General features: G+C 37.5%; 1 protein-coding gene across 2 annotated transcripts in view; it reads left to right on the forward strand.

Annotated features, from left to right (window-relative positions):
- The window catches only part of LOC117570684 (myocyte-specific enhancer factor 2), a 68,367-nt gene that overhangs the window by 39,429 nt on the left and 5,084 nt on the right, over nucleotides 1-23,854 (forward strand). Inside the window, exons 5-11 of one of the 2 annotated variants that reach the window (XM_034252485.2) lie at nucleotides 17,241-17,735; nucleotides 18,550-18,753; nucleotides 20,175-20,538; nucleotides 21,239-21,369; nucleotides 22,378-22,550; nucleotides 22,647-23,068; nucleotides 23,425-23,493. In XM_034252485.2, coding sequence (XP_034108376.1) covers nucleotides 17,682-17,735; nucleotides 18,550-18,753; nucleotides 20,175-20,538; nucleotides 21,239-21,369; nucleotides 22,378-22,550; nucleotides 22,647-23,068; nucleotides 23,425-23,493 — 1,417 coding nt within the window. In that variant the 5' untranslated portion in view covers nucleotides 17,241-17,681. Of the gene's footprint in view, nucleotides 1-17,240; nucleotides 17,736-18,549; nucleotides 18,754-20,174; nucleotides 20,539-20,912; nucleotides 21,012-21,238; nucleotides 21,370-22,377; nucleotides 23,069-23,424; nucleotides 23,494-23,854 lie in introns of both variants that reach the window. The other variant, XM_034252484.2, reaches the window with a different exon arrangement.

A 23,854-nucleotide genomic window follows, 5' to 3' on the forward strand; every position in this document is an offset into this window, starting at 1 on the left:
GTGTGTGTGTGCGTGGGACACTTTTCTTTATCGCCCACCCACTAAGCTGTCAATTTCCAATGCTTTGGCTCTGCCTCTGACCCCCCCTCTTCCACCACACTCCCAACTTGTCTATCTGTCTGCTGTTGTCCTACACCTGCCCAGCGAACCGTAGCATCCATCTACGACTCCAAACAGTTAAAGTTTCCCTGGGCCTTACTTACCGCAATATACTATGTGAATGTATGTGTGTCAGTGTGTGTGTGTGTGTGTGTGTCCCTGCACGTTTATGACAGACAGTCAAGCAAAATAGCATAGTCATAATGATTGATATGCCTGCTATAGAAATGTGATGCTGATTTCAAAATGATTACCTGATGTCTGCTCTCTGCGCTGTGACAGCACGCGTAGCTTCCAACGTAAATGTACAAAAATATTCAATATATTCAATTGCCTGAGTGCTGAATGTTTGTTTGAAATGTGGCACACAGACACTGAATGCTCTACCAAGTGAAAAGTCTTTGAGAAAGAGCATTATTTTTCATATTTGGGTTTTTAGATCTTCCATTTTTGAACAGAGTAAGAAAGCTGCAGTAGAGTGTGATAGGCATTTACTAATTTAATATAGAGATATACCCCCTGAAATCTCTTTTTAGGTTTTTTTCAACATACAACATTGAGGGTTAACATTCTTTAGGATATTTGATGGTTTGAAAGCCTTAACATTAAAAACAAGAAAGAAAGCTTTAGTCGAGGATGCAACAAACGCTAACTTCTTAAAATATACCAATTTAATATACCGAAGGCTATATTTGGTATATCTATATACTACTACATTTAAAATATACCACAAAGTGCAAAATATACCATATTGTCAACCAAATCAATAAGCCTTGATTGATTCCGCTATAAACAAATTAAACGTTTTGTCTTCATAAACAATAAAATTTAAACAAAAAATCACCATCGTTGCAGTATTTCAAACATAATTAAAATTATATCAAAAATTGAAAGCTAGATTCAAGAAACTATTGCTTAAAAAAGTCAAATAAATTTAACATATTTATTGTCAATACAATTAATAAATAGATTATTTAAATTTAGATCAAGAATTAGTTCATGTTGATTGGCGAGCTGCTCTTTCGAACCATATTATTATAATAGTTTAATCGTGTGAATTGTGTATCAGAGCAGTCAGCAATTATTTGTGCCAGCTGACGTTGAATATAGTATAAATTGTTGTCCTAGTTGTCCTTGAAGTGGCCAATAAACATGAAAATACTTTTATTTGCTTTCTCAGATTTGATTAGTTATGTTTGCATATTAACTTAGTTTTTGCCTCTAAGCAACATTTTGCGCTTGTTTTTGCGTTTGCTCTCGCTTTCATCAATGAATTTTGCATGAATGAAATTCGGCAGGAAAACCGTAAAGGAAATCACTTATCCGCTTGTCCAAATCAATTAATGCCATGCTCTATTCCTCGTATTTTTTTGCCTCCTGGCTCTTACCTTGAAGTAGATACAGGAATATACATGGATAGATATATAGAGAAGCGAGGCGGATGTAGTACTTTGAAAGCATCCATTTCAATTATAATTTTGTGTGGCATTGTGTGGGCAGCATGAAAACCTTTTACTGCACGTGTCCTTGCCAAGGCATTTGCATGAAATATTTGTCCTGGCAGGTTCGTACAACTTTTATTTGCCATTTGTGTGCGCTGTCACACTGTCGAATTGGGGCCACTCAGCCACTCAGTTGGGGTAGTTTGCGTTGGGGGTAGCCCAGGATCAACCTGGGAAACATGTGAAACGAAAGTGAAAATGTGTCAGTTTGTCACAAGTTTTCAAATGGTTAACGCGAGGTAAACGAGAAAGAGGAAAAAGGCTTACTTAAAGCCGAAATAAATGCGAAAATGTTTTAAAGTTTTTGTTGTTGTTTTTTTAATAAACAGTTAACAGTTGCAAGCCAATGCAACTGACAACCCGTTCACTGAATAATGGAAGAAGCAAGGGGAGAGGTAGGGGGGAATGGTTGCCTGTCATGGCCACGTTTTGCAGCCACTTTAACAGGCCGCCGCCACACGCCGTGTGGCAGGAACAACCGTGTGCCGTGTGTCGTGCTCTTCTTCTCAACTGCTGCTCATCATTGATGCAAACAGTGAAATGCTTTCACCGCTGCCGCTCAGCTGCCCCAAAAAGCTGCTTCTTTCCCTCTCCTTCACTCTCTCTCAAACACACACACACACACACACACATGTTAAAGGTAGCCTTATTGGAGCTGACAGGCGGCTGCCTCTTGTTGCTTCTGAAGCGTTGTGTGTCTGTGTCTGTGTGTGGGCGGGCAACAACAAAATTGATTAGATTAGGCAACTCGAAACGAGACAAACCATGGAGTATTTATGCGCCAGCAGCGGGGTCAGGGGCGAGGTAGAGCAGGGGGAGGAGGGGAAGGACCTTCCCTTATTGCCCGTTTAGGCATGCTTCAGTTGACAACGTCTGGGAAAAAAGGAAACACTTTTTCGCTATTCTTTTTTGTTTCGTTCACTTCGTTTTTGGTTTCTTTTTGTTTTTGATGTTCCTACAGGCGTTGTCCTTAAGCCAATATCTAATCACATTTAAATTGTACTCAAAGCACACTCACACACACACACACACACACTCGTCCATATTTTGATGAACGATTGAGAGTTTAAGCGGCTTTTAAGACATGCGATTGAAATGTAATTAGGCAATGCTAATGCTCCGATCCTTTGGGGCACAACTCTCTGTCTCTGTGTCTGTTCTCTGAGATCTGGCCATAGCTTTTTATTCAATTTGATGCCACACCCCGCAAGTAATTACTGGCCTAATTGCTTCTGGCATTGCTTCTTTATTTGCTTTTGCCTACCGCTTGCATTTAAATTAGTCACAAAGTTGGTCAATTGGAATTGTGCTTGTGCTTGGTGCTGTGCACAATTGGGAGATTCGCATTTAAGCCCGGTTCTTATTATGCTATTATGGAAATATTTTGCTACCAATTGATGAGCAAAATATTGGTCCAAGAACAAACCCGCAAACCCTATCTCTATCTCAAGATTTAAAAAAGATTTCTTCGAGAGTGTGATTTAAGTGTTATAAGCCTTAATTGAAATAAGGTGAGACGGATTGAAAAAGTGACATAATGAGAGTTCTCAATGTGTTTTGTGGCTAAATTCTTAATTAATTTAATGCACTCATTTGTGTAATCTTATCATTAGTCTGAGCTGCAGCCATCAGTCTTCAAACTGTATTGATTGAACATTAAAAAGAAATAACATTTCAAAGTAAGTTAAGAAGGAAATTTTTGCATTTAATAGTACAAATAAAATATTGGCGGATAACAAAGAATTAAAACAGATTTAATTTAAATGAGATAAGACTTAATAAAAATAAAGTTAAGCGGCCGGATTTTAATTGAAGTCCCTGATTTATTTATTCCCTGATTTTTGGTAGCTTGAAAATCATTGGTTGATATGAAATTTAATTTAAATTTTAAATTTAATTTTAAAATTTAAAATATCATTTAAAAGGAACTATTAAAAAGATTCAGAAAACTCTGAAAACAGCACACAATCCGATTTCCAATTTAAAATTCTTAAATCAATCCTGTTTGGGTCTAGAGTTGTTGTAAAAAGATTCTCTTTTAATATCTTAGCTTTATAACAAATTGTTATTAAAACTTCGGCAAAATAAGAACAAAATTAAATCTACAATTCTGTTTTTGAAATGAAAACTAGCAGTTTCTATGAGTGAAATTGGATTATTAGATTAACTTAAAGGACTCTTAAATTTAAATGATATCTTTATAAAATCATTATTTATTTAAATAGCAAAAGAATATAATTGTAATATGAGTACTTTGAGACAGTTAAGTTTATGATGATTAAGGGAATGTATGATATATAAAAGCTAAGGAGTCATAGAAGTGATCGATATTCTATTCTATATAATCTGAGTGTTTGGGGTAGGTAACAATTGGAAGCAGCTGAACTCTAAAGGCTTGCTTTGGCTTGCCACTGCAACTCGCAACTGCGTTCAAAGCGAGACGATTTGAATGAATTATATGAAGGAAAAAAAAACTACCTACGCAGCGTTACAAAAACAACACGTGGCTTGTACTTATTCTTATTGCTGTTGCTGTTGCTGTTGTTGGTCTTCGACTTGATCTTGGTTGGGGTGCGACGTTGTAGAAACCCCTGCGTGGTGCCAAAGACAACACACACACAGACACACACACAGACACAACAAATGCAAAGCAGCCGCGCTTAGTGAGAGTGAGAGAGAGAGATGCAGAACGAGAATACTGAGGAAAAGCGGTTAAGTGCCAGGGCAAATGCATTCAAAAGTCGGACTCAACACATTGCCAGGCACAAAAGTGCGCATGTGTCGCCGCCTGCCGCATGTTGCACATGTGTGGCTATGTTGCACGGCTACGCCGAACTGACTCTGGACATGAACATGCGCGAAATGCGACCGGCGTTTCATTTTATTGAATTAACTGCAGAAGGCGACAACAACGACAACGAAGACGATGTCGACTGGCAGTTGTCGCCATCAGCATCTGAGCATCGAAGTCTGAGTCTGAGCATTAACATTAACATTACCATCAGCATCAACATCAGGGGTGTTAAAAGTCACAAGGACACACGCACGTTGCAGTTGCAGATGCCGCTTCGAGGTCAAACGCAACATTTGCATTCCCATGTTGCAATTACAACTGCTGCTGCTGCTGCTACTGCCACACTCCCCCGCCTTTGCACATTCGTTGGCTGCAACAATGTGTGGCGCCCCTTCGCAAGTCGTAAATGTAAACTTTCTTGTGACGATGCGTGATTTTTTGCAGAATTTCGTAAAGTAAACTGCCGCTGAAATATCACCACACAGCAGGTACAGACTTGTATCTACATACATATAACAGAAAAAGATCGGTATATTAAAATACCAACTTTGTGAAGAAATACTCAGCGTAATCCTGTGAGAGAAAGTGTCGAGTAGTCAACTGTTTTTTTGAAGTGGGCATAGGTCAATTTGATGAGTTATTGTGATTTATATTTAACCAGCAATCAATATATCCACATACCCATTAGCTGGTAACTTGAGCAAGTCCTCCTCAATTTTAAATTATATGGTTGTTGCACCTTGAACCCATGTCGGACTATTTGTACCCTAAATGTGTTGCATGCTAACTAATGGTTGTCACCAAACACGAGCCCGTTTCACATTTATACGATTCTATTGAAGGTTAATTGAGTTCTATGTGTTTTCCATTTGTCAATACCTTGACATATTAGATGCATGGCTTATACAACAATTTACTTAACTTTACTTAAGGTAATACAGAAATTTGGACTAAGGCAATAAGAATTTATTTCTTGATTTCCTTCCAACAATAGTTTAGGGTTTATTCCAAGAACTTGCCTAGATTAATCATCAACAATTAATCGTATAAGAAATTCCACTTAAAAATCAACTTAATCGTAACAAAATGTTTTCATTTTCTTTGGAACACAAAGAAGTTAACATTTTAGTTTATTCTTTGTATTTTGTTGTATTTCAATTGATGGTAACATATTTAAAAAACGTTTATAGGGTAAATTGAATTTATGAATTCGTGAATGAACCTAAAGCACTCTTAGTGCTTGTGGGTCACATTGTAATGCCAGTGTTTTTTATGCTGCCACACGCAGGTTAACAAAGTTTTTCTGAAGCAACGTCAGGAAGCATGCCTAAAGCACTCTAGAGTGGGCCCAAAAAACAAGGACAATGCGTTCGGTGACATGACAGAAGCGCAAAAAAAAAAAAACAGAAAAAAAAAGAAAATACTGAAAGAATGAAAGGAAAACTGAATGAAACGAGAGTCGAATAAATAAACAGACAGACAGATAGACGGGCAAACAGACGGACGGACAGACAGACAGACGCACACATACTTGCACTCACACTCACACTCGCACTCGAATTTGATAGAGAGTCAGAAGGGGGAGGGTGGCCAAGGGGCGAAGCTACTACCAAGTAGCACTACGAATACGGATACAGAGAGAAAACCAAGGCAACGAGCAACGAGAGGGGGGGAGGAGATGAGTGGGGTGGCCCCTTTGGGAGGCAGCTGTACATCAAAATGGATAATTAACATTTATGAGCAGGCAATAGAGCGAGAGCGAAAGCGAAAGAGAGAGCTTCAACGCGAAGGAGGGGAGGTGAGAGGCAGGTGCGTGGCAATCGAAGTGAGCCGCAAAAGGAATTTCAGAAAAATAACTGTTGCTGCTGGAGATGAACAGCAACAGCAACAACAACAACGTAGCACAGCGAACGGCTGTTCTGTATGTGTATGTGTGTGTGTGTGTGTCAGTGTGGTTGAGTGAGCGCAAACAAAAACCATATGTTTCTTGTTTGCCTCTACTCCTCGCTCGAACGACGGTCGATTTGTGAGGCTTTTGCTTTCGTTTCGAGTGGAAAAGTTAATCGTGACAAATGCACTCAAATGCAAAGCGCCTGCGCGCTCCTGAGTGCAAACAGTGCTGGCCAGCAAATGCGGGCGAGCAAGCGAGTCAGAGCGATAAGAGAGCGAAACGTGCGAACGGGACAAGCACACAAAGAACGCAAGCAAGTGAGAGAGAGATTGAGCGAACATACGGAGCGTAAGTGTGAGAGTGTATGCGTGATATTTTGTTACACAAAACAGAAATCTGTTGCACCAATACACAGGCACAGGCACCGTTAGAATGCCCGTGTAGCTTTTGCCCACTCATTCTGAGTGAGTGTGTATGTGTGAGTGAGTGTGTGTGTGTGTGCGAGTGAGTGTGTGTACGTTCGTTTGCCACAAAACGAATATTACGAGATTCATTCGACATCCTCACTGCATTCGCGAGGCTACACAGACACAGCGACGCACACATACACGCGCACTCGTGAAGCGATACCGATACCGATAGATACCATTGCCGTATCCGTGTGTCTCTGGTGGGCCGTGCGACTACGTCAACGGCTCGGCGTATCCGTCAGTACGTTCGTACGCGTTCGCAACGCCGCTTCTTTAGTTCTCAGATCTCCGCGTTTCGTTCGCGTTTGTGCCGCGTTTTCTTGCGCGATTGTTTCAAATACAAAATACAACTCACACACAAAACACACAAAAAATAATATAAGCAAAGAAAACCCCAAAATAAATAAATACCAAACAACCAGAGAAAAACACACATAAATAAATAATAATAAAAACGAAGAAAAAAATATTATAGTAAAAGAGGTGGCAAGCAAGCAAATGAGGCAAATTATGCCGCTGCGCGCAATAATTTATTTATACTCCAATCTATAAACAATTTTTGACGTCCACTATTTCCAAAAATACATTTCAAACAAACAAAAGGCACAACATTTAAAAATAATTACAAATTAAAAATAACAGAGAAAAACAAAAATAAAAAAAAAACAATGCATATGCCACTTATAACATTTTATTTTTAACTTTTATTTCGCGAGGCTTTCGCCCACCCCGACCCTCGCATCAACCCGTTGTGTTTGTTTCGCCTATCGCGACTTCTTGTTTATAAATATTTACAATTAAAACATTTCGAAATCAATTTCAACAAACACACAACAAATAATTAAAACAATACTACGACAGTCAGTGTGTGTCTAAAAGAAGCATTAAATAAAAAACATATTTGGAAAAATATTTTAATAAAATAAAATCGTGAAACAATAACACAAAGCTGAACGATTTATCATTATACAGAAACAATTTATTTTGTATGCACATTTTTCGAGACATTTTTAAAGAAAAAAAAAAAGAGAAAATAAAACCTCTTTGCTCAATTAAAGTGGAATTTCAAAGATTGTAAATCATGTAAGTGGCCTATAAGAAATACTACATTGAAATTATTGCCAAAATTGTTGAAACTAGGAAGTTCGTGACGTTCTAAGCGAAGCGAGTTACTTCATTTATTAGCCGCCATCTGACGTCATCGTGTCTATCAGTTAACATTGCAATCAAATTTTGTATTGATAGAGAATACACACAAACGCGCGCACACACACACACATACACAAGCTAACACACGCACAATAACGTGCCAATTTATATCGCGCCTTTTACTTTTCTTATGAATTTCTATTCTTCATATTTTTTTGCATTTAATGCTCAAAATGTTTCAGACCACAGATACACACACACACACACACAAACATCTGCTCAGTTCCAGCGTGTGTGTGTGTGTGTAGACTTTTGCCAAACTGATAAGCTGTCAATACACTTACAGTTACATACATGAAACATATTCTTATGTGTGTTTGTTTGTATGTTTTTAACGAAGTTCAAATCCATTTCCACTGCTTCACACACGTTATCAGTTCTTGCATGTAGTTCTTGTTGCTCCTCGCAAAACTGAACGATTGGCAAACTGATTGACTTAATTATTGACTGAATGACTGAATAATTGCCCGACTGATAATTGTCCGCTTCTGTTTGCATTGCTTTGCTGCATTTGCAGGGCTTTTAAATGCCATGCAAAAATCTGCCACACTCACTTTGTGTTTTCTTTCCCTTATCACAAATCAACTGTCCGAGGCATGAGCCCTGATGAGACATTGCACTTCCAAGTAGTTCTGTTTCGAATAGCTCGACACCTATTATAGGCATTTCTCTATAATTCATAGATGACCATGGCTTTATAACAATGTCAAAGAATTGAATGAATTGATGCCGTTTAAGTACTGAGAAATTTCAGGGCTTTTGAAATTTGTTTCTTACTTTAAACTAGTCTACAAAGTATGCCAAGAAATTGACTTGATTCTGTCTAAAAATTATGAAATTAAATGCTTTAGAGACTAGTTATTTCATAATTTAATTATTTCAATAATGTATTTTATTGAATTTATAAATTCCATAACGAAATTACATTTATTTTGTTATTTTTCTTAACAATTGTAAACAGCAAACTATTCTGCTAACTCATCACAGCAAACAGCAGCAAATTTGACTTCCAGAAACTTGAGCTTAACTTCTTGGAAGTTTGTCGCCTTAGTTCAAACGAACTTTACTACATTTTGCTCCTCGATGTCTCGGCATATTCGAAATGTTATTTAATCTCACACACAGATAACCAACATCTGATAGCACACAATCGCCGTTGGTGGTGGCATTTGGGGGGGTGGGAAGGTGGCTGCTGACCAGTCAGCGGGGTTTTCGTGCAGGGCACAAAGACAAAACCTTTGCCCTAGGCCTCAAGCTGAGTGCTAATCGTATCACACACACATACACGCATGAAAAGCAAACACAGAAAAGGCAAACAGAAAAAAAAACATATAAATAAATAAATACCAAAATTAAAAACGAGCAAAACGAAGTTAATTTTATTTTTTTTTGTATTTTTAGTTTTGTTTTTTTTTTTGCGTATTTGTTATTTTTATCAATCAATAATTTGGCAAAAAGTTTGAAGTGTGTTTGCGTTTTTACTGCTTTCGCTGTTTTGTGTGATAACAGCGAAAATTTGCAATCGAATTTTTTCGCTCTACAAATTATTTAGATAAGGATTGTTATTGTTGTTGTTGTTGGTGTTGTTGTGATTGCCGCAGCACTATCTGAAACGAGAGGGAGAGTTATTCGACTGGGCCTTATCATAGCGGGCGAAAAGGTACCCGAAACAAATGGTGTTCGCATATACTATATAGAATATATATATATATATACAATATATGTATTTAATGATTGTTCTTCAGTTTATGAATTTGTTATATTTCGTTTTTTTTTTGTGGTTGCTGCGATTGTGTCACATTTTAATGATTATTATTATGATTTCGTCTTTATTGTTTTTTCTTCTTCTTTTTTTTGCACATTTGTTTATTTTGTACACTCTTCCGCCTCTCTTTTCATGCTCAGTTTCATACCTTTCGGCACAGATAAGATATGATTACATAGAGCAACAGTCCAAAGTAGTCCCCGTGTTTCTCATTTTCGAGCATAGGACGCTTCTTTTTCAAGAAGCAGCAGAAACCTTGACTCTGCTTATCAATCATTGTTAATGCAATTGAAAAATGTTTGCAGTTGCAAAACATAGACACACGCATTCAATTAAATTGTGCTTACAGATAAAAAGAAATAAAAAACTATTACGTCTTAACTTTTAGATCAGCATAAAGCTATTTTATCTATACTAAGATACAAAAATGACTTTTTAAGTTTGAAATTAAATAATCTTGAAAACATTAAAGAATCCTACGGCCTAATTAAAATTTAAAATTACGTATTTTAGAATTCTTAGAGTACTTCAATAATAATAATAATAATTTGCATTTGTTGGTAATCTTATAAATTAATTAGAGTCGTTTCCCTTGTCAACCTTTAAGCTTTAAAAAATATATAAATTCTTTAGTAAAATATGATTCTTAATATAATATAAAAGTAATTTTATAAGTTTGCAATTTAACAATTCAATCGGTGCCTTTTATACATATAAATTCTTTATGAGAACTAAAATATAGGAATTCTTTGGATATTTAAAACATAAAAGTAATGTTAAAGGTTTCCAATTCAATTAAAGACTTTCCTTGTCAACTACCCTACAAAAAAAAAATCCATCAGTCGAAATAGCCTTTTCATATTGTCTTAAATTTCAACAACTTTGTATTTGAGGATACAGTTTCAGCTGTGCAAAACTATCCCAAAAATGCCAACAAATAGCGGAACTAAAAGGAAATGTATTGCCGCCTTTGATGCGGCTCAATGGCAGCCGCAAATGAGGCGTTTCGGGTGCGTTTTAAAACGCGACGTTGCGCGTGGCGTTAATTAAGTTGGATTTACGAGTATAACAAATCGTCAGATGTGAGTGTCAAAGTGTCTCGCATTAACGCAAACGCAAGCACACAGAGCAGAGACAGACCCTAAAACCCGATCAGAGGCAGTTGATTAATCTCTTGCTGAGCGAGTTTTGTGGGCGAGAGCTTGCGAGACGAACTAAAACGGAGCGAAAGGCAAAACTCCCAAAAAGACGACGAAGCATTTACAAAATAATTGCAATGAATTCAATTGCATTTTTTTGTTTGCAAACGTGTTCATAAATTCAAGTATTTAAAACGACTTTAAGAGAGGGAACAAAAATTATTTATTTAATTTTGTTGCTGCAATAAAAATGAAATTTATGAAAGGTCTCTCCAATTGCGAGTGTGTGTGTGTGTTTGTGTCTGTCTCATGTCAAATGCTGTGCTGAGAGTGAGAAGCAGAAGCAGCTTCAAGTGTCGAACTGGTTTCCCAACAACTCAGCTAAAGTTCATTCATCCAAATAATACGGAAAAGTTTAAAATTTGCATAAATTACTTACAGTAAATCGTAACAAAAGCAAACGCAACAGCAACAACAACAACAACAATAACAAACTGCTGCTAATTGCAAGCGATACATTTAATGGTATTAATTTAAGATGTTTCACCAAAAGAAAACCACGAAACCCAAACAAAATCATTTAATGAATCATTTAATGAATTTGCGTATAAACATTCATAGCACTCATATGCTTAAGCGAGGGAAGTTCTAGCAGGAAAATGGCTTAGGAAATGAGATGGTAATAAATTAAAAGAGAAAAGAAACGAAGATTACTTGAGTTAAACAGATGTGACAACTCTTATTTTTCTATCTTCAGAGTTAAAAATTTAACTAAAATAGATTACGTATAGTAAATATCTTTTGTGAATTTTTAAATTTTAAAAAATAATACAAAATGATTATTATTAAATACTGACAATAAAAGCAAAAAAAAGCGATATTATTTTAAAAATATACTGAAATTGTAACGAAAAACCCTAAATTACACCGAAAAGTATATTTAGTATATCGATATGCTAGTACTTTTGAAATATACTATGCAGTTTAAAATATTGTACTATTATTATATTTTCAAAATTAAAACAAAATATTTGAAATACAGTTTTTAGGTTTTAAAACGTTTCAATAATACATATTCTTGAATCTGTGGAGAAATTCAGTATTTAAATTATATTTTTTATGAATTGTTGATTATATGCAGATTAGAGATTAATTAGCACATGAAATTCCTTACACAAAATATTGGAATTACACATGAAATTAATTTATTTGTCGTTCCTTAATTCATACCAAATATTACAATTATTGTTTATTGCATACAAAATATTAAGGATTAATTAGCAAACTCAAGTTTTGTTTATATCACTTTTAACATATTTGCACCCTCGTTTACTTACAACAAATTTTTGCGGTAATTCGTAGAATCAGAATTACTTGCTAATCAAATGCGCTGGGAGTGCGTAATTAATTCCGCAACGCTGCTAATAAAACTCAACTCAATTCAACTCATCTTGATGACAAACTTCCTCAATTTAATTCAATGCAAATTAATTACAAATTGGACGCATACACTCATACACACATCATTTTTTTCATTTTTTGGCCAATTGCCTAATGATCTGTGCATACATCTTTTGTGAGGTGACTGCGACTTAGTTGCACTTTGTGGCCCGCGTCTTTTGGGCCAATTAAAATGGCGCAAAATGTTGCTGCAGTCGTCGGCAAGCTTCTAATTGCCAACGAAAACTACTGTGATAACAAGTCGTCTTGACACACATGCCTACAACCTACGACAAACATCTAAGGCGCGCATCCTTTTCGCTCTCAGACGTTAATTTCCTTCCTTCCTGCCAACCTACCTGGCTGACTGTTTTTGTGCTTTGTTTTGTGGTTTGTTTCTTTTGGCTGTGCTCAAGTGCCATACGCCAACACGTTGCTGACCCAGTCAACTTGCAACTGCAACCGCAAATGGTTAATTGTCGCGCTGTCTATGCAAAACAAACTGTGTTAAGTTATGACCCCAGGCGAGACACTTTCCTTCTCACGTTTACAAGTACAGCAGCAGCAGCAACAGCAGCATTGCCATTCTATCCATGTCCGGGTTGATTAGCTGATGGTTGCCAACACACCAACGACGTCACTTTGCTTTGCAATTAACAAACAACGCTTTTTTTTCGGGGCCTTCTTTGTGCTTAGCACTCACTTGTGCACCTGCCCAGCACTTTTTTTTTTTGGTACTCACACACTTGTACAAGGCTGTGACGTGTCGTTTTGATTTATAGCTTTTGCTATCCCACTTTTTTTTTTTTTGACTGTTCAAGCACTTGAAGCGTGTGAATGACTATCTAATCGGCTTGGCCAGTCAAATGGCCGCTAAGTGGCAAGTGGCAGCCGCAGCAGCAGCAGTAGCAATCGCAGCATTTGCGGCTGCGGCAGCGGCAAATGCAGATTTCGATAAGAGCCTCGCATCGATAAGTGGCCAAAAACAATGAACAACAACAGCAAACTTGAACAAAACAAAAGTGAAAATCTTAAAAGTCATTGGCTGTAGTTTATGGAATTCATTGCATCATAAATTTCGCTTTCCAGCTAAAACTAAACTAATGCAAACTGCAATAAAGCGCACTTCACTTTGTGAACATAACTTTTAGAACGGAAATAAAAACAGAAAACTGTAATAAATACCAAAAAATAATGTTGTAGTTATTCGATAACTATTTTATATGAATATTGCGCATACGTAGATGAAGTATACGCTTATGTTGTACTATCATTTTTGTTTAACAACAAACATTTAACTTTTATGTTTACTCAAACATGTAGTAGAAAATACTCTTTAACATGAATATTGCGTATACGCAAATAAAGTATAATATGATATGTAGTTAACTTTAATTTTTTTTTCAACAACGAACTTTTATGTTCATTTAAACATGTAATAAAGCTAATAAACGTATACTCCTGAGTAAGAATATTGCGTATACGTATATTAAGTATACGCACATACATTCGACTAGACATTTAACCAGTATTTTGTGGCAACCAACTTTGACTTTTATGAAAGTTTTTAACATATAAAACAAATTACTCTCTAACTAAAATATTGCGTATACGTAGATAAAGTATTCATACATGCTTCACTACAAATGTAGTATTTTTTAAAACAGTTTAATACAGTAAAACAGTATTTTGTTAAAACAATTGTTTGACTTGTACGCAACTTTATGCATATAATGTACATTTAATAATAGAAAATACTCTTTAAATTCCTTGGCATTTGCTTTGCCATTAAGCAAACGCCCATAAGTATGCTATTCAAAGCCTGCAGAGCTTATAGAGCTCTCAGTGTGTGGGGGAAATGCGAGTCTATTTTGAAATGTATTCGAATATCTCTTGCTTTATCTGTCGAGCAACGCATCAAATTGCATTTGCGTTGCTCAGTTGAGTTCGAGTCTTTAGCACATTTTAATTAACGTCTTTTAGCGTATCAAATGAGTTATTGTGCGGCCGTATATGTGTGTGTGTGTGTATGTTGTGCATTACGCATGCCAAATTGTATAATACACAAAAAGCTTTAATTGCTAGCTGCTAAGCGACGCCTCAAGACCCACCTCATCGTCCCCTCCCCACCAAGTGCTAACCGCTAAGCAGCTTCAATTATTCATGTTTCGTGCTGTTCAATGACGCATTTCTCTTTGTTTCCGTTGTCGTCGTTTACTTCGATACTTCGACTTCGACTTCAATGCGGGTCCTTATCATGATTATAGGTTGAGCTTCCATTTGTTATGCGTATGCATGTGTGTATGTGTGCGTGTGCATCTGGTTACACTTAAGTGTGTGTGTAAGTAACTTGAGGTCAACATTTATCGGCGTCTTTACACTAAAAATATGAGTTGCCTCAGTTCTTACTCAGCGATGGCGAAAGTGCAGCCCGTGGTTAAATGCTGCGGTATCAAGGTACCCATATCAATACTTCCTTTGTGTTCGGTCAGAAGATGTCAGCATGATGATGATGATGATGTTGATGACGATGACGATGTTGAGGCGGCGGCGTCACAGCAAACAAATCAAATCGAATCAAATCTGTCGATTAGTGTCAATATTTGCCCGGATTATATGTCCCATGATTGCTGGCCATTAATTAGTAGCAACTTTTTTGGGATGTTTTAATTAACTATGGACGCTAAACTGTTTGCTCAACTATTTAAACCAAATATGACAGCAACGTGAGTGAGAGCTTATATCACATTACGTATACGTTATGTGTTATGTGTCCTTTCGATTTGTCACTTATAGTTTTAATTGCTTTCGCCTTTGTCAACGCTGCGTATGTGTAATATGCACATATGACGAATTCCATACACAGAACTTTGCAAGCCAAGTAAACTACTTAAGCAATGACTAACCGAAACTGTGTGTGTGTGAGCAACTATTTGCCATTCGTTTTGGTTTTATACTTTATCTGGGATCGCAGCGTCATCCGTGCATTATCGATACACGATATCGATTCAAAGTTCGCCTTCCGCCTAACTTCTCCACACATATATCTTTTATTTCAATAATGACATATACAAAACGCACGCACGCTCCAGATAATCATTTTTCGTATCGAATTTTTTTTTCGGGCCATGCAATGCCTTTGTTGTTGTTGTTCTTGTTGTTGTTGTTTGTTCCTATTCGCTTTTCCTTTTTGAAATCGAGGTCTGTACGTCAAGGTTGCCGCACGTGGAGTTTACTCCCAACCCCAATTTCCTAAACCCCCCAATAAAGCAGGCTGTAAGGCAGTCCAGGGTTGAAAGCTGAAACATATTGCGTAGGACGTCGTTGATATCCGTATTGTTGTTGCTGTTGCTGTTGCTGCGTGAGGCGAACTCATTTCTAAGCAAACGTTGCCAAGGCAGCAAAGTTGTCCTGGCCGGAGGACAAACAAGCCAGGCTAGCGCTCACAGCTCTCAGTTCACACACAGGCGACAAAAAGGACAATAACGACTAAGGACAGGCGAGCAAGCGAGCGAGCGAGCGAGCGAGCGGGAGAAGCAATTGAAATTCATCTGCCTCGATTTCCGGCACTCGCACTCGGAAATTTGCGCTTTCCCGCCGTGCCTGGACCTGTGTGGCGTAGCGTAGCGTGGCGAGCAACAAGAATTGCCATGTTTACACAGCCAGACACACTCACACACAGAGCACACATACACATTCACAAAGAGACACACACACACACATACGGCAGACACTGAGAAGTAGCTCGCGTTTTGCAGCCACGTGCCTTGACAGTAGCCACAGGCGTCTTTTATACTTTTATATCCTGTAATGGAGCGCTTGCACAGTGGGTATATTAGCTTGTTGTGCAAGTAAATAAATGAAGAATTTTCTATGCTGTCGAAATATTAGAAATTATTATTATAATGATTATTGCAAGCTATGAATAACAAAATTTCATATATTATATGTTTTTCACTTTCTAAAATACATTTTATTTATTTACTTTTAATTGCATTTTAAGCATAACTTGTCAGCACATCATTGCCCACGCATTTTCGGGCATCATTTTTGACAATTAGTTGGCAAATAGTTGCCATTAATATGCAGTTCATCAGAATTTATTTCTGGAATTTATTCGCTTTATAAAATTGCCTGCACTCATACTTTCCGGTTTGTTATTGTTTTTCTTTTTAAAGCAAACAAACAAGTTTTTGTTATTTTGAAAAGTTTGATGCACACATTTTTGTTGTTATTATTTTTTTATTTTTTTTGTGTTGTAATTTGTTTCTGCTTTGATGAATAAATAATGTACTAAACGTGGCCAGCTATCCACTGAGTTTGAAGTGCTCTTTGGAGCCTACTGATTTCAGTTGTGTGTGTGTGTGTGGTTAGTGTGTGTGTGTGCTGCGTGGGCACCTGAAGGACATCAAAGCGTGCGCAGGAAATGGCGCTAATCACGCGTGAGAGCGTGTCCAGCGAACTGCGTTCAATGAAGGGCGAATAGCCAAGGTAAAAAGTAGCCTACAAAAGGATTTCTAATGGTCACTCTCTGCAGCAGCAGCACATAAATTAACCCAAGTAATGTCCTTAATAGGCCACACACACATAGTATAAAGCACACACAAGAGACAACAACATAAATGGGTCACCATTGGACTGGACCACATTGTGTTGTGTTGTGTTGTGTACAGTGACTGACTGGGAGGTGCATTGAACTTTCGGCACGTGGCCAATGAAGCGTCAACAAGTTGCTCGCTCAATGGCTGCCACTGACTCGGGGCATCCTCTTTGAAGTCAGCCACTAAGTGGGTTAACCCTTAGCTTCGTTCGGTTACTCTCGCTCTCTCTCTTCTCTAATATGATATGATTGCTCATCGTAGGATGCGCTTTGTTTAAGTTGTCCACATGGTTACTCAACATCCAATTTCAATTTCTTTCATTCTTTGCAGATACCTGAGAACACTTTATACAGCAACATATTTATTTAACATAAAGGAACAACAACAATCACTAACTGCAAACAACAATAATAATAATTCAAACAAAAACAAACAAACATTTGCCGTTTTCGAGAAGCCGTCCAGCAAATTTATATATATACAGAGCCATTATATACAAAGATAGAAAGAGAGAGAGAAGGTACATTATATGTGTATTAAATATGCCCAACATCTGCCAGAACAACAACAACAACACCTGAAATAAGCAGGACTAAGGCATCTTCCTACCAACAACAACAACAGCAACAACAACGGTTGCAGCCGCAACAGCCTGAATAACAAGAAGAAGAAGAAGAAGAACAGCAACTACACCCCGAAGACGTGCTAAGGGTATAGCTATCATCATTATTATTATATTCGAGCATCAAATCTGATTTGGAATCTGTTGCCATGGGTCGCAAAAAAATTCAAATTTCACGCATCACCGACGAGCGCAATCGACAGGTGAGTTAAACGCTGCGTATACTTAATTTAATCAGAGCTTGCATGCCTTTATTGGCTTTCATGCGTTCGAGTGTGTTGTCGCTTCCATAGAAATGCTTCTACAACTTTATTAATTAAAAAGCCAACGTACTTCGACTTCGAGCTACAAAAGAAGCCCATAAAATGTGCGTTAAAGGCATTCACACACCCAGCTGGGCATTGGCTAGCTGAGAGTCAGTTCATTTACATTTGATTAGTTTATTTCAAGCACAAATCGAGTGCTAGATTCATAATCTGCCTACTGCATTTATTTTTAGCTTATAAACAAAAATAGAATACTATAAATAAACCGCCTTAAGTATCTGGCTCATTAATTTCGATTTGAGTTACTTTAATTTCCATTAATTATATACTCAAAGACAACTACTTCCGATATACTATATACTCGTATGATACTCTCAACTTTGTGCTACAAATTTGCAACTGTTGCTTTTGATTCGATACGAAGCACTCGATGCCAATGTGCGTGACCAGGCAAAGGACATTTGTGGCATCGTAAAGGTTAATGCCTAACCAAGTCGTAAACGCGTCATAACTGACAACAAAATGAACAGCGTCAAGAACACACGCTTACACACACCTTAACACACTCGCACACGACAATAACTTTTGTCTTTTGGCCTTGACTTGGCCGTAATCGATTCATTACCAATCGCTGTTAGTAGTGTACCAAGATGCTAGCCTCTAATTACATAAATATTTGAGCAGGCAATTTGAAAACAGTTTTGTAAACTTTCCTTTCTTTTACCCCCCGCACCTCCCATTTATTCCCCAGGTGACCTTCAACAAACGCAAGTTCGGCGTTATGAAAAAAGCCTACGAGCTGTCAGTGCTCTGTGACTGCGAGATCGCGCTGATCATCTTCTCGTCGAGCAACAAGCTGTATCAGTATGCCAGCACCGATATGGATCGGGTGCTGCTCAAGTACACCGAATACAATGAGCCACACGAATCGCTCACCAACAAGAACATAATTGAGGTAAGTGAACTCGCTACTCGTTGAACATATTAATTACTTTTGGCATTTTTAAAGTTAGTCTGCGCTCTAATAGAAAAGATTCGTCAAAAGTTAACAGTTTATATTTTGACTTCATTCGTTAAATATTTATGCAAGTCAATGTGTAGAAATTTTTAACTTCTCATTTAAAAATTGATAAAAGAATTGATAGTTACTCGTTAGTTTTCACTCTCTAATGACCAAGTATCTTCCAACTTTTGCATATTAAAAGCTAATGTAAATATATTTTAAAATTCATTCGTTGCAGTTTATAAATTTCTTAATTTAAAATTCGGCACAAAAATAATATTTATAGGAATTGATAATTACTCGATTGTTTACATTCGCTGGTGATTAACTTCTTAAATCTGTTACTTATTATAAGTTAATGCAAACATATTTTAACAATCGCTGCCGTGTTTTATTTCTTCGAGATTTTTTTTAATTTAAAATTTTGAAGAAAAAGTATATTTTTAAAATATTAATAGTTACTCGTTAGGTTGCACTCGCTAATAATCAACTATCTCCCAACTTTGACACATTACACGTTAATGTACAGATATTTCGTAAATCATTCGTTGCAATTGATAAATTTCTTTACATGTTGTTATTTAAATATTAGCAGAAATTAATTTATAAATTAAAATAATTGGTTAAATGGCCTGCTTTAGCGTGTGGTTATTAACCAACCGTTATATATAACTTTCTACACATTAATCTACAAATATTTAAATTTGTTGGCGTGACTTTTATTTAAAATTTGTCACGCTACTCTGACGTCAATCAACTAGCAATTACTCGTCGCTTTAAACTCGTTGTTGTAATATGCATATCGATAAATAAATGCCCAACACTCGTTACTTGTTCGAGCGAGTTATCGGGATTTATCTTGCGTCTGACAGTTGCATGAAATTATGAGTGCTCAAGTGAGCTGTAAAGAAAAGCGCAGCAGCCACGCGGAAAACAAACAAAGCAACAAACACAGATAACAAAAACAACAACAACAGCAACAGCAAGAAGAACACTTAGTTTTGGGCTTCTAGCAACAATGGGAAAGGACGCGGGAAGAGTGAGATGAAGTAGAACCCATAGACGCCAATGTATTTTGCATTTCTAATGCGACATTGTCGCCGTTGCCGTTGTTGTTGCTGTTGCTGTTGTCTTTTGTTTGCTGCCTTTTAAATTGTTTTGTAATGTTAATGCCGTGCAGAGCGTAGACAAGATTTACATAATTTAGCACATCAACAGAGCGGCGACGTGTCAAGTGCCAAAGCAAGCTTCCCCTCTCTCTCTCTCTCTTTCTCTCGGCCAATTACGAGTACTTGCCCCCGTCTCATTTTAACCCAACAATTTAACAATCTCTTATTTTGTTCTCTTTCTCTCTGTCGCTCTCGTATTCACAGAAGGAGAACAAAAACGGCGTCATGTCACCGGATTCACCCGAAGCGGAGGCCGATTACACGCTCACCCCGCGCACCGAAGCCAAATACAATAAGATCGACGAGGAATTTCAAAATATGATGCAGCGCAACCAAATCGCCATTGGCGGTGTTACGGGCGGTGGTGGCGGCGGAGGCGGCGGTGGCGGTGGCGGAGGTGCACCGAATAGACCAATGCCCAACACGAGTTACACGCTGCCAGTTTCGGTGCCAGTGCCCGGCTCCTACGGTGAGAATCTGCTGCAGGCCAGCCCACAAATGTCCCACACAAACATCAGCCCACGTCCATCGAGTTCGGAGACGGATTCAGGTGGGATGTCCTTAATAAGTTAGTACAGTGTCGCGGGTGCACAATTTTCATTTACTTCTGTTGCTGTTTCTGTTTCTGTTACTGTTTTGGTTTCACATTCTTTTAATTAGATTTCTTGTCTTGTGTTTTTTCCCCCTACCTTATTTTGATTTATTGCATGCACAATTCGTTTAGACATTTAACCGCGATTCTAACAATATATATTTAAGTACTATTTTTGGAAACTACATTCTCAAGTTTCGTTTCGTTTCGTTTTGGTTAATCTAATCGCTAACCATTTTTGCCTGCCATTCGTTTGTTGTGTATTTCGTGTACTTGCCAATCGCGAGTATGGTGATAAAGTTATTTAACTGTTGCATATCTATATATTCTTTATATATTCCATTCATCAGTCTATCCATCGGGTACCATGTTGGAGATGTCAAACGGTTATCCACATTCACATTCGCCGCTTGTGGGATCACCCAGTCCAGGTCCCAGTCCTGGCATAGGTGGGCATAATGACTATATTCATAATAGACTCTTACCCCCCTTCCACAACTCACACACACACACACATAATCACACACATACATTCAATACGTACAATTAGTTTAGTTAGCAAAATTATTTAATGGACAACACGCCCCTGACTGCCTCTCCCCCCCTCACATCCATCCAATTGATAGCCTACAATTTTCGGAGCAATTTATTAAACAATTAAAACCCGTTTTTGCAGCACATCATTTGCCCATTAAACAGCAATCGCCGGGCAGCCAGAATGGACGAGCTTCCAATTTGCGTGTCGTTATACCGCCCACCATAGCGCCAAACATGTCGGCGACAGCGGAGGATGTTGCCTATGCAGATGTAAGTTCAACACAATGCCAAAGCATTACTTCTTCACTTGCAGTAACAGCTTAAAGATTATGCAAAGAAAAAGGTAACAACTTCTGCTACCTTAACTCAAATGCAGTCAATCATTGAGCTTACAAAGTCTGCAGTCAAGAAACTTGGACTAATAGCAATATATTAATATCAAAATAAGTAAACGAAGCAAATTTATTAGCAAGAAAAACATAATAAAGATACATAAAGAATAAACTCTTTAAAAATATATATTCACCAACTTATATGATACTTGTTAGGAATGTTTAATGTACTTTGCATTTTTTATTTAATTTTGTTTAGTGTTTTTAATGTGTCATTTTCAATTTCGATTCAAACATTATATTCAGTTTACATAAGTATAGATTGTTGACTTCTTTAGTATTAAATAGTAACTCTATCAACTGAACAAAAACTTAATTATAAAAATGTTTAAAGAAGAAAATACATATCACCATAAATTCAGCAATTTATAAGATACATTTATAAGTTTTAAATCTTGCCAAAATTAGAAAAAATACAAAATGTATTATTGATCAATTCTTCAATATTCAAATAGTATCATCATTACAGTACAAGCTGTTGTTATTATTGCAGCTTTTTTAAATGCTTAAGTATGGTAATAATTTCAGTTGAAGATGTTGTTCGAAGCTATTGATTTATTGGTTTATGAGACTTAGAATTTAAAGAACCACTTTCACATTTTATGCATAAATTGTTTTCTAAGTATGTCATAGAAAATAGACGACTGTCATAAATATTTAAATAATAGATTTATAAATGTCAGACAATTTACTTTATTTAATGCATGAATTATTGAACATAAAATAAAGTACATTTTAAGGAAGTACAACTTATTAGTAGAACATAAATTATGGTTCTAGGTGAAGTTGTACTATTTTATTTGATTTAAATTAGATTTGGTGACTAAGTCTAACTTTTATCCTCTCCATCAATTGAAATCCCCCATCTCTGTACTTTGCATTGCAGCAGCGTCAGAGCCAGACGTCGCTGAACACGCCAGTGGTGACGCTGCAGACACCGATGCCCGCGCTGACCAGCTACTCGTTTGGGGCGCAGGACTTCTCGTCGTCGGGGGCGATGAGCGCGGACATTATGAGCCTGCCGCAGTGGCATCAGGGTCTCGTCCAGCAGCACACTAGGTGGGTAGTCCAGGCCCCGAGCCCGGCGAATAGCAGCAGCAGCAGTCCCAGCAGGCAAACACTTAACGGCGACCAACATCATAATCTGCCTTGCAGTCTATCGCACTTGGCTGTCTCGAATAGCACACCGCCGCCCGCCAGCTCACCCGTCTCCATCAAGGTCAAGGCGGAGCCACAGTCGCCGCCACGCGATCTCTCCGCCAGCGGCGGACACAATCAGCATAACAGCAACGGCTCAACGGGCAGCGGTTCCAGCAGCAGCAGCACCAGCAGCAATGCCTCAGCCAACGGAGGTGCCGCAGGTGGTGCAGCTGGCTCACTTAGTGCAGCGAATGTCATCACACACTTGAACAACGCCAGCATATTAACTGGAGCGCCTGGCGGCGGCGGAGGCGGAGGTGGAACGAACGGCAGCGCAGAGCAGGCCACCAATTTGAGCGTCCTAAGTCATTCGCAACAGCATCTGGTCATGCCGAATTCACGGCCCTCATCAACCGGCCACATAACACCGACTCCAGGTACGTTGCAACTCTTTAGGTTTCTGAATTTTCCTTTTTTTCCTTGTGATATTTTCGCTTGCAAAATTGAAAATTTTTGAATATCTACTAATTTTGTTCAATGTTGTTCTTTTTGCGGCATGTCTTTTAATGCTACCTAAAAAAAAAAGAAACGAAACTTGTCTTAAGCGGCGTATACTTAATATGTCATATTACGTATACGCCGAGTGTGATTTAATTACGTATATTTCTCTTTTCGCGTTGTTTGTTCTATTAACAAATTAAAACCCCAAAAAATCGAAATTAAAAATTAATAATAATTAAAAGTAAATATAATAATAACCAAAACAACAACAAATATATATGACAATTTTTAGGGCATGATAAGTATGATGGATATCCGTACCGCGCGCTTATGGGACATAATGCTAGATGGAATTTTGCCGGTAAATTGGCCAAAACAAACCAACAAACAAAACATACATTTTCACACATACAATGAAACACAGCGCACTCGATACACAAAATTCGACAGCTGATAAACTAGCGACAAACATTTTTAGCATCGATTCTCGAACATTGTTTATCAGCTTGTCTTTGCCATACACACATGATTCGTCTTCAAAATTCGTCCAATTCTTTTCTGTTTCAAAAAACCAGCCAGCTATCAATCATTTTGTCATGTCTCTCATACTTTCTTTTTCCAAAAAAATTGTGTTTTTTTTTGTATCCAAATTTCGATTTAAGCTAAAACAAAATTGACAACTAATTAATTGCCTGACTTTATTAATTGATTAATTTCTTGAC

This window comes from Drosophila albomicans, chromosome 3 (genome assembly GCF_009650485.2).
Source record: "Drosophila albomicans strain 15112-1751.03 chromosome 3, ASM965048v2, whole genome shotgun sequence".
NCBI classification, from domain to species: domain Eukaryota; kingdom Metazoa; phylum Arthropoda; class Insecta; order Diptera; family Drosophilidae; genus Drosophila; species Drosophila albomicans.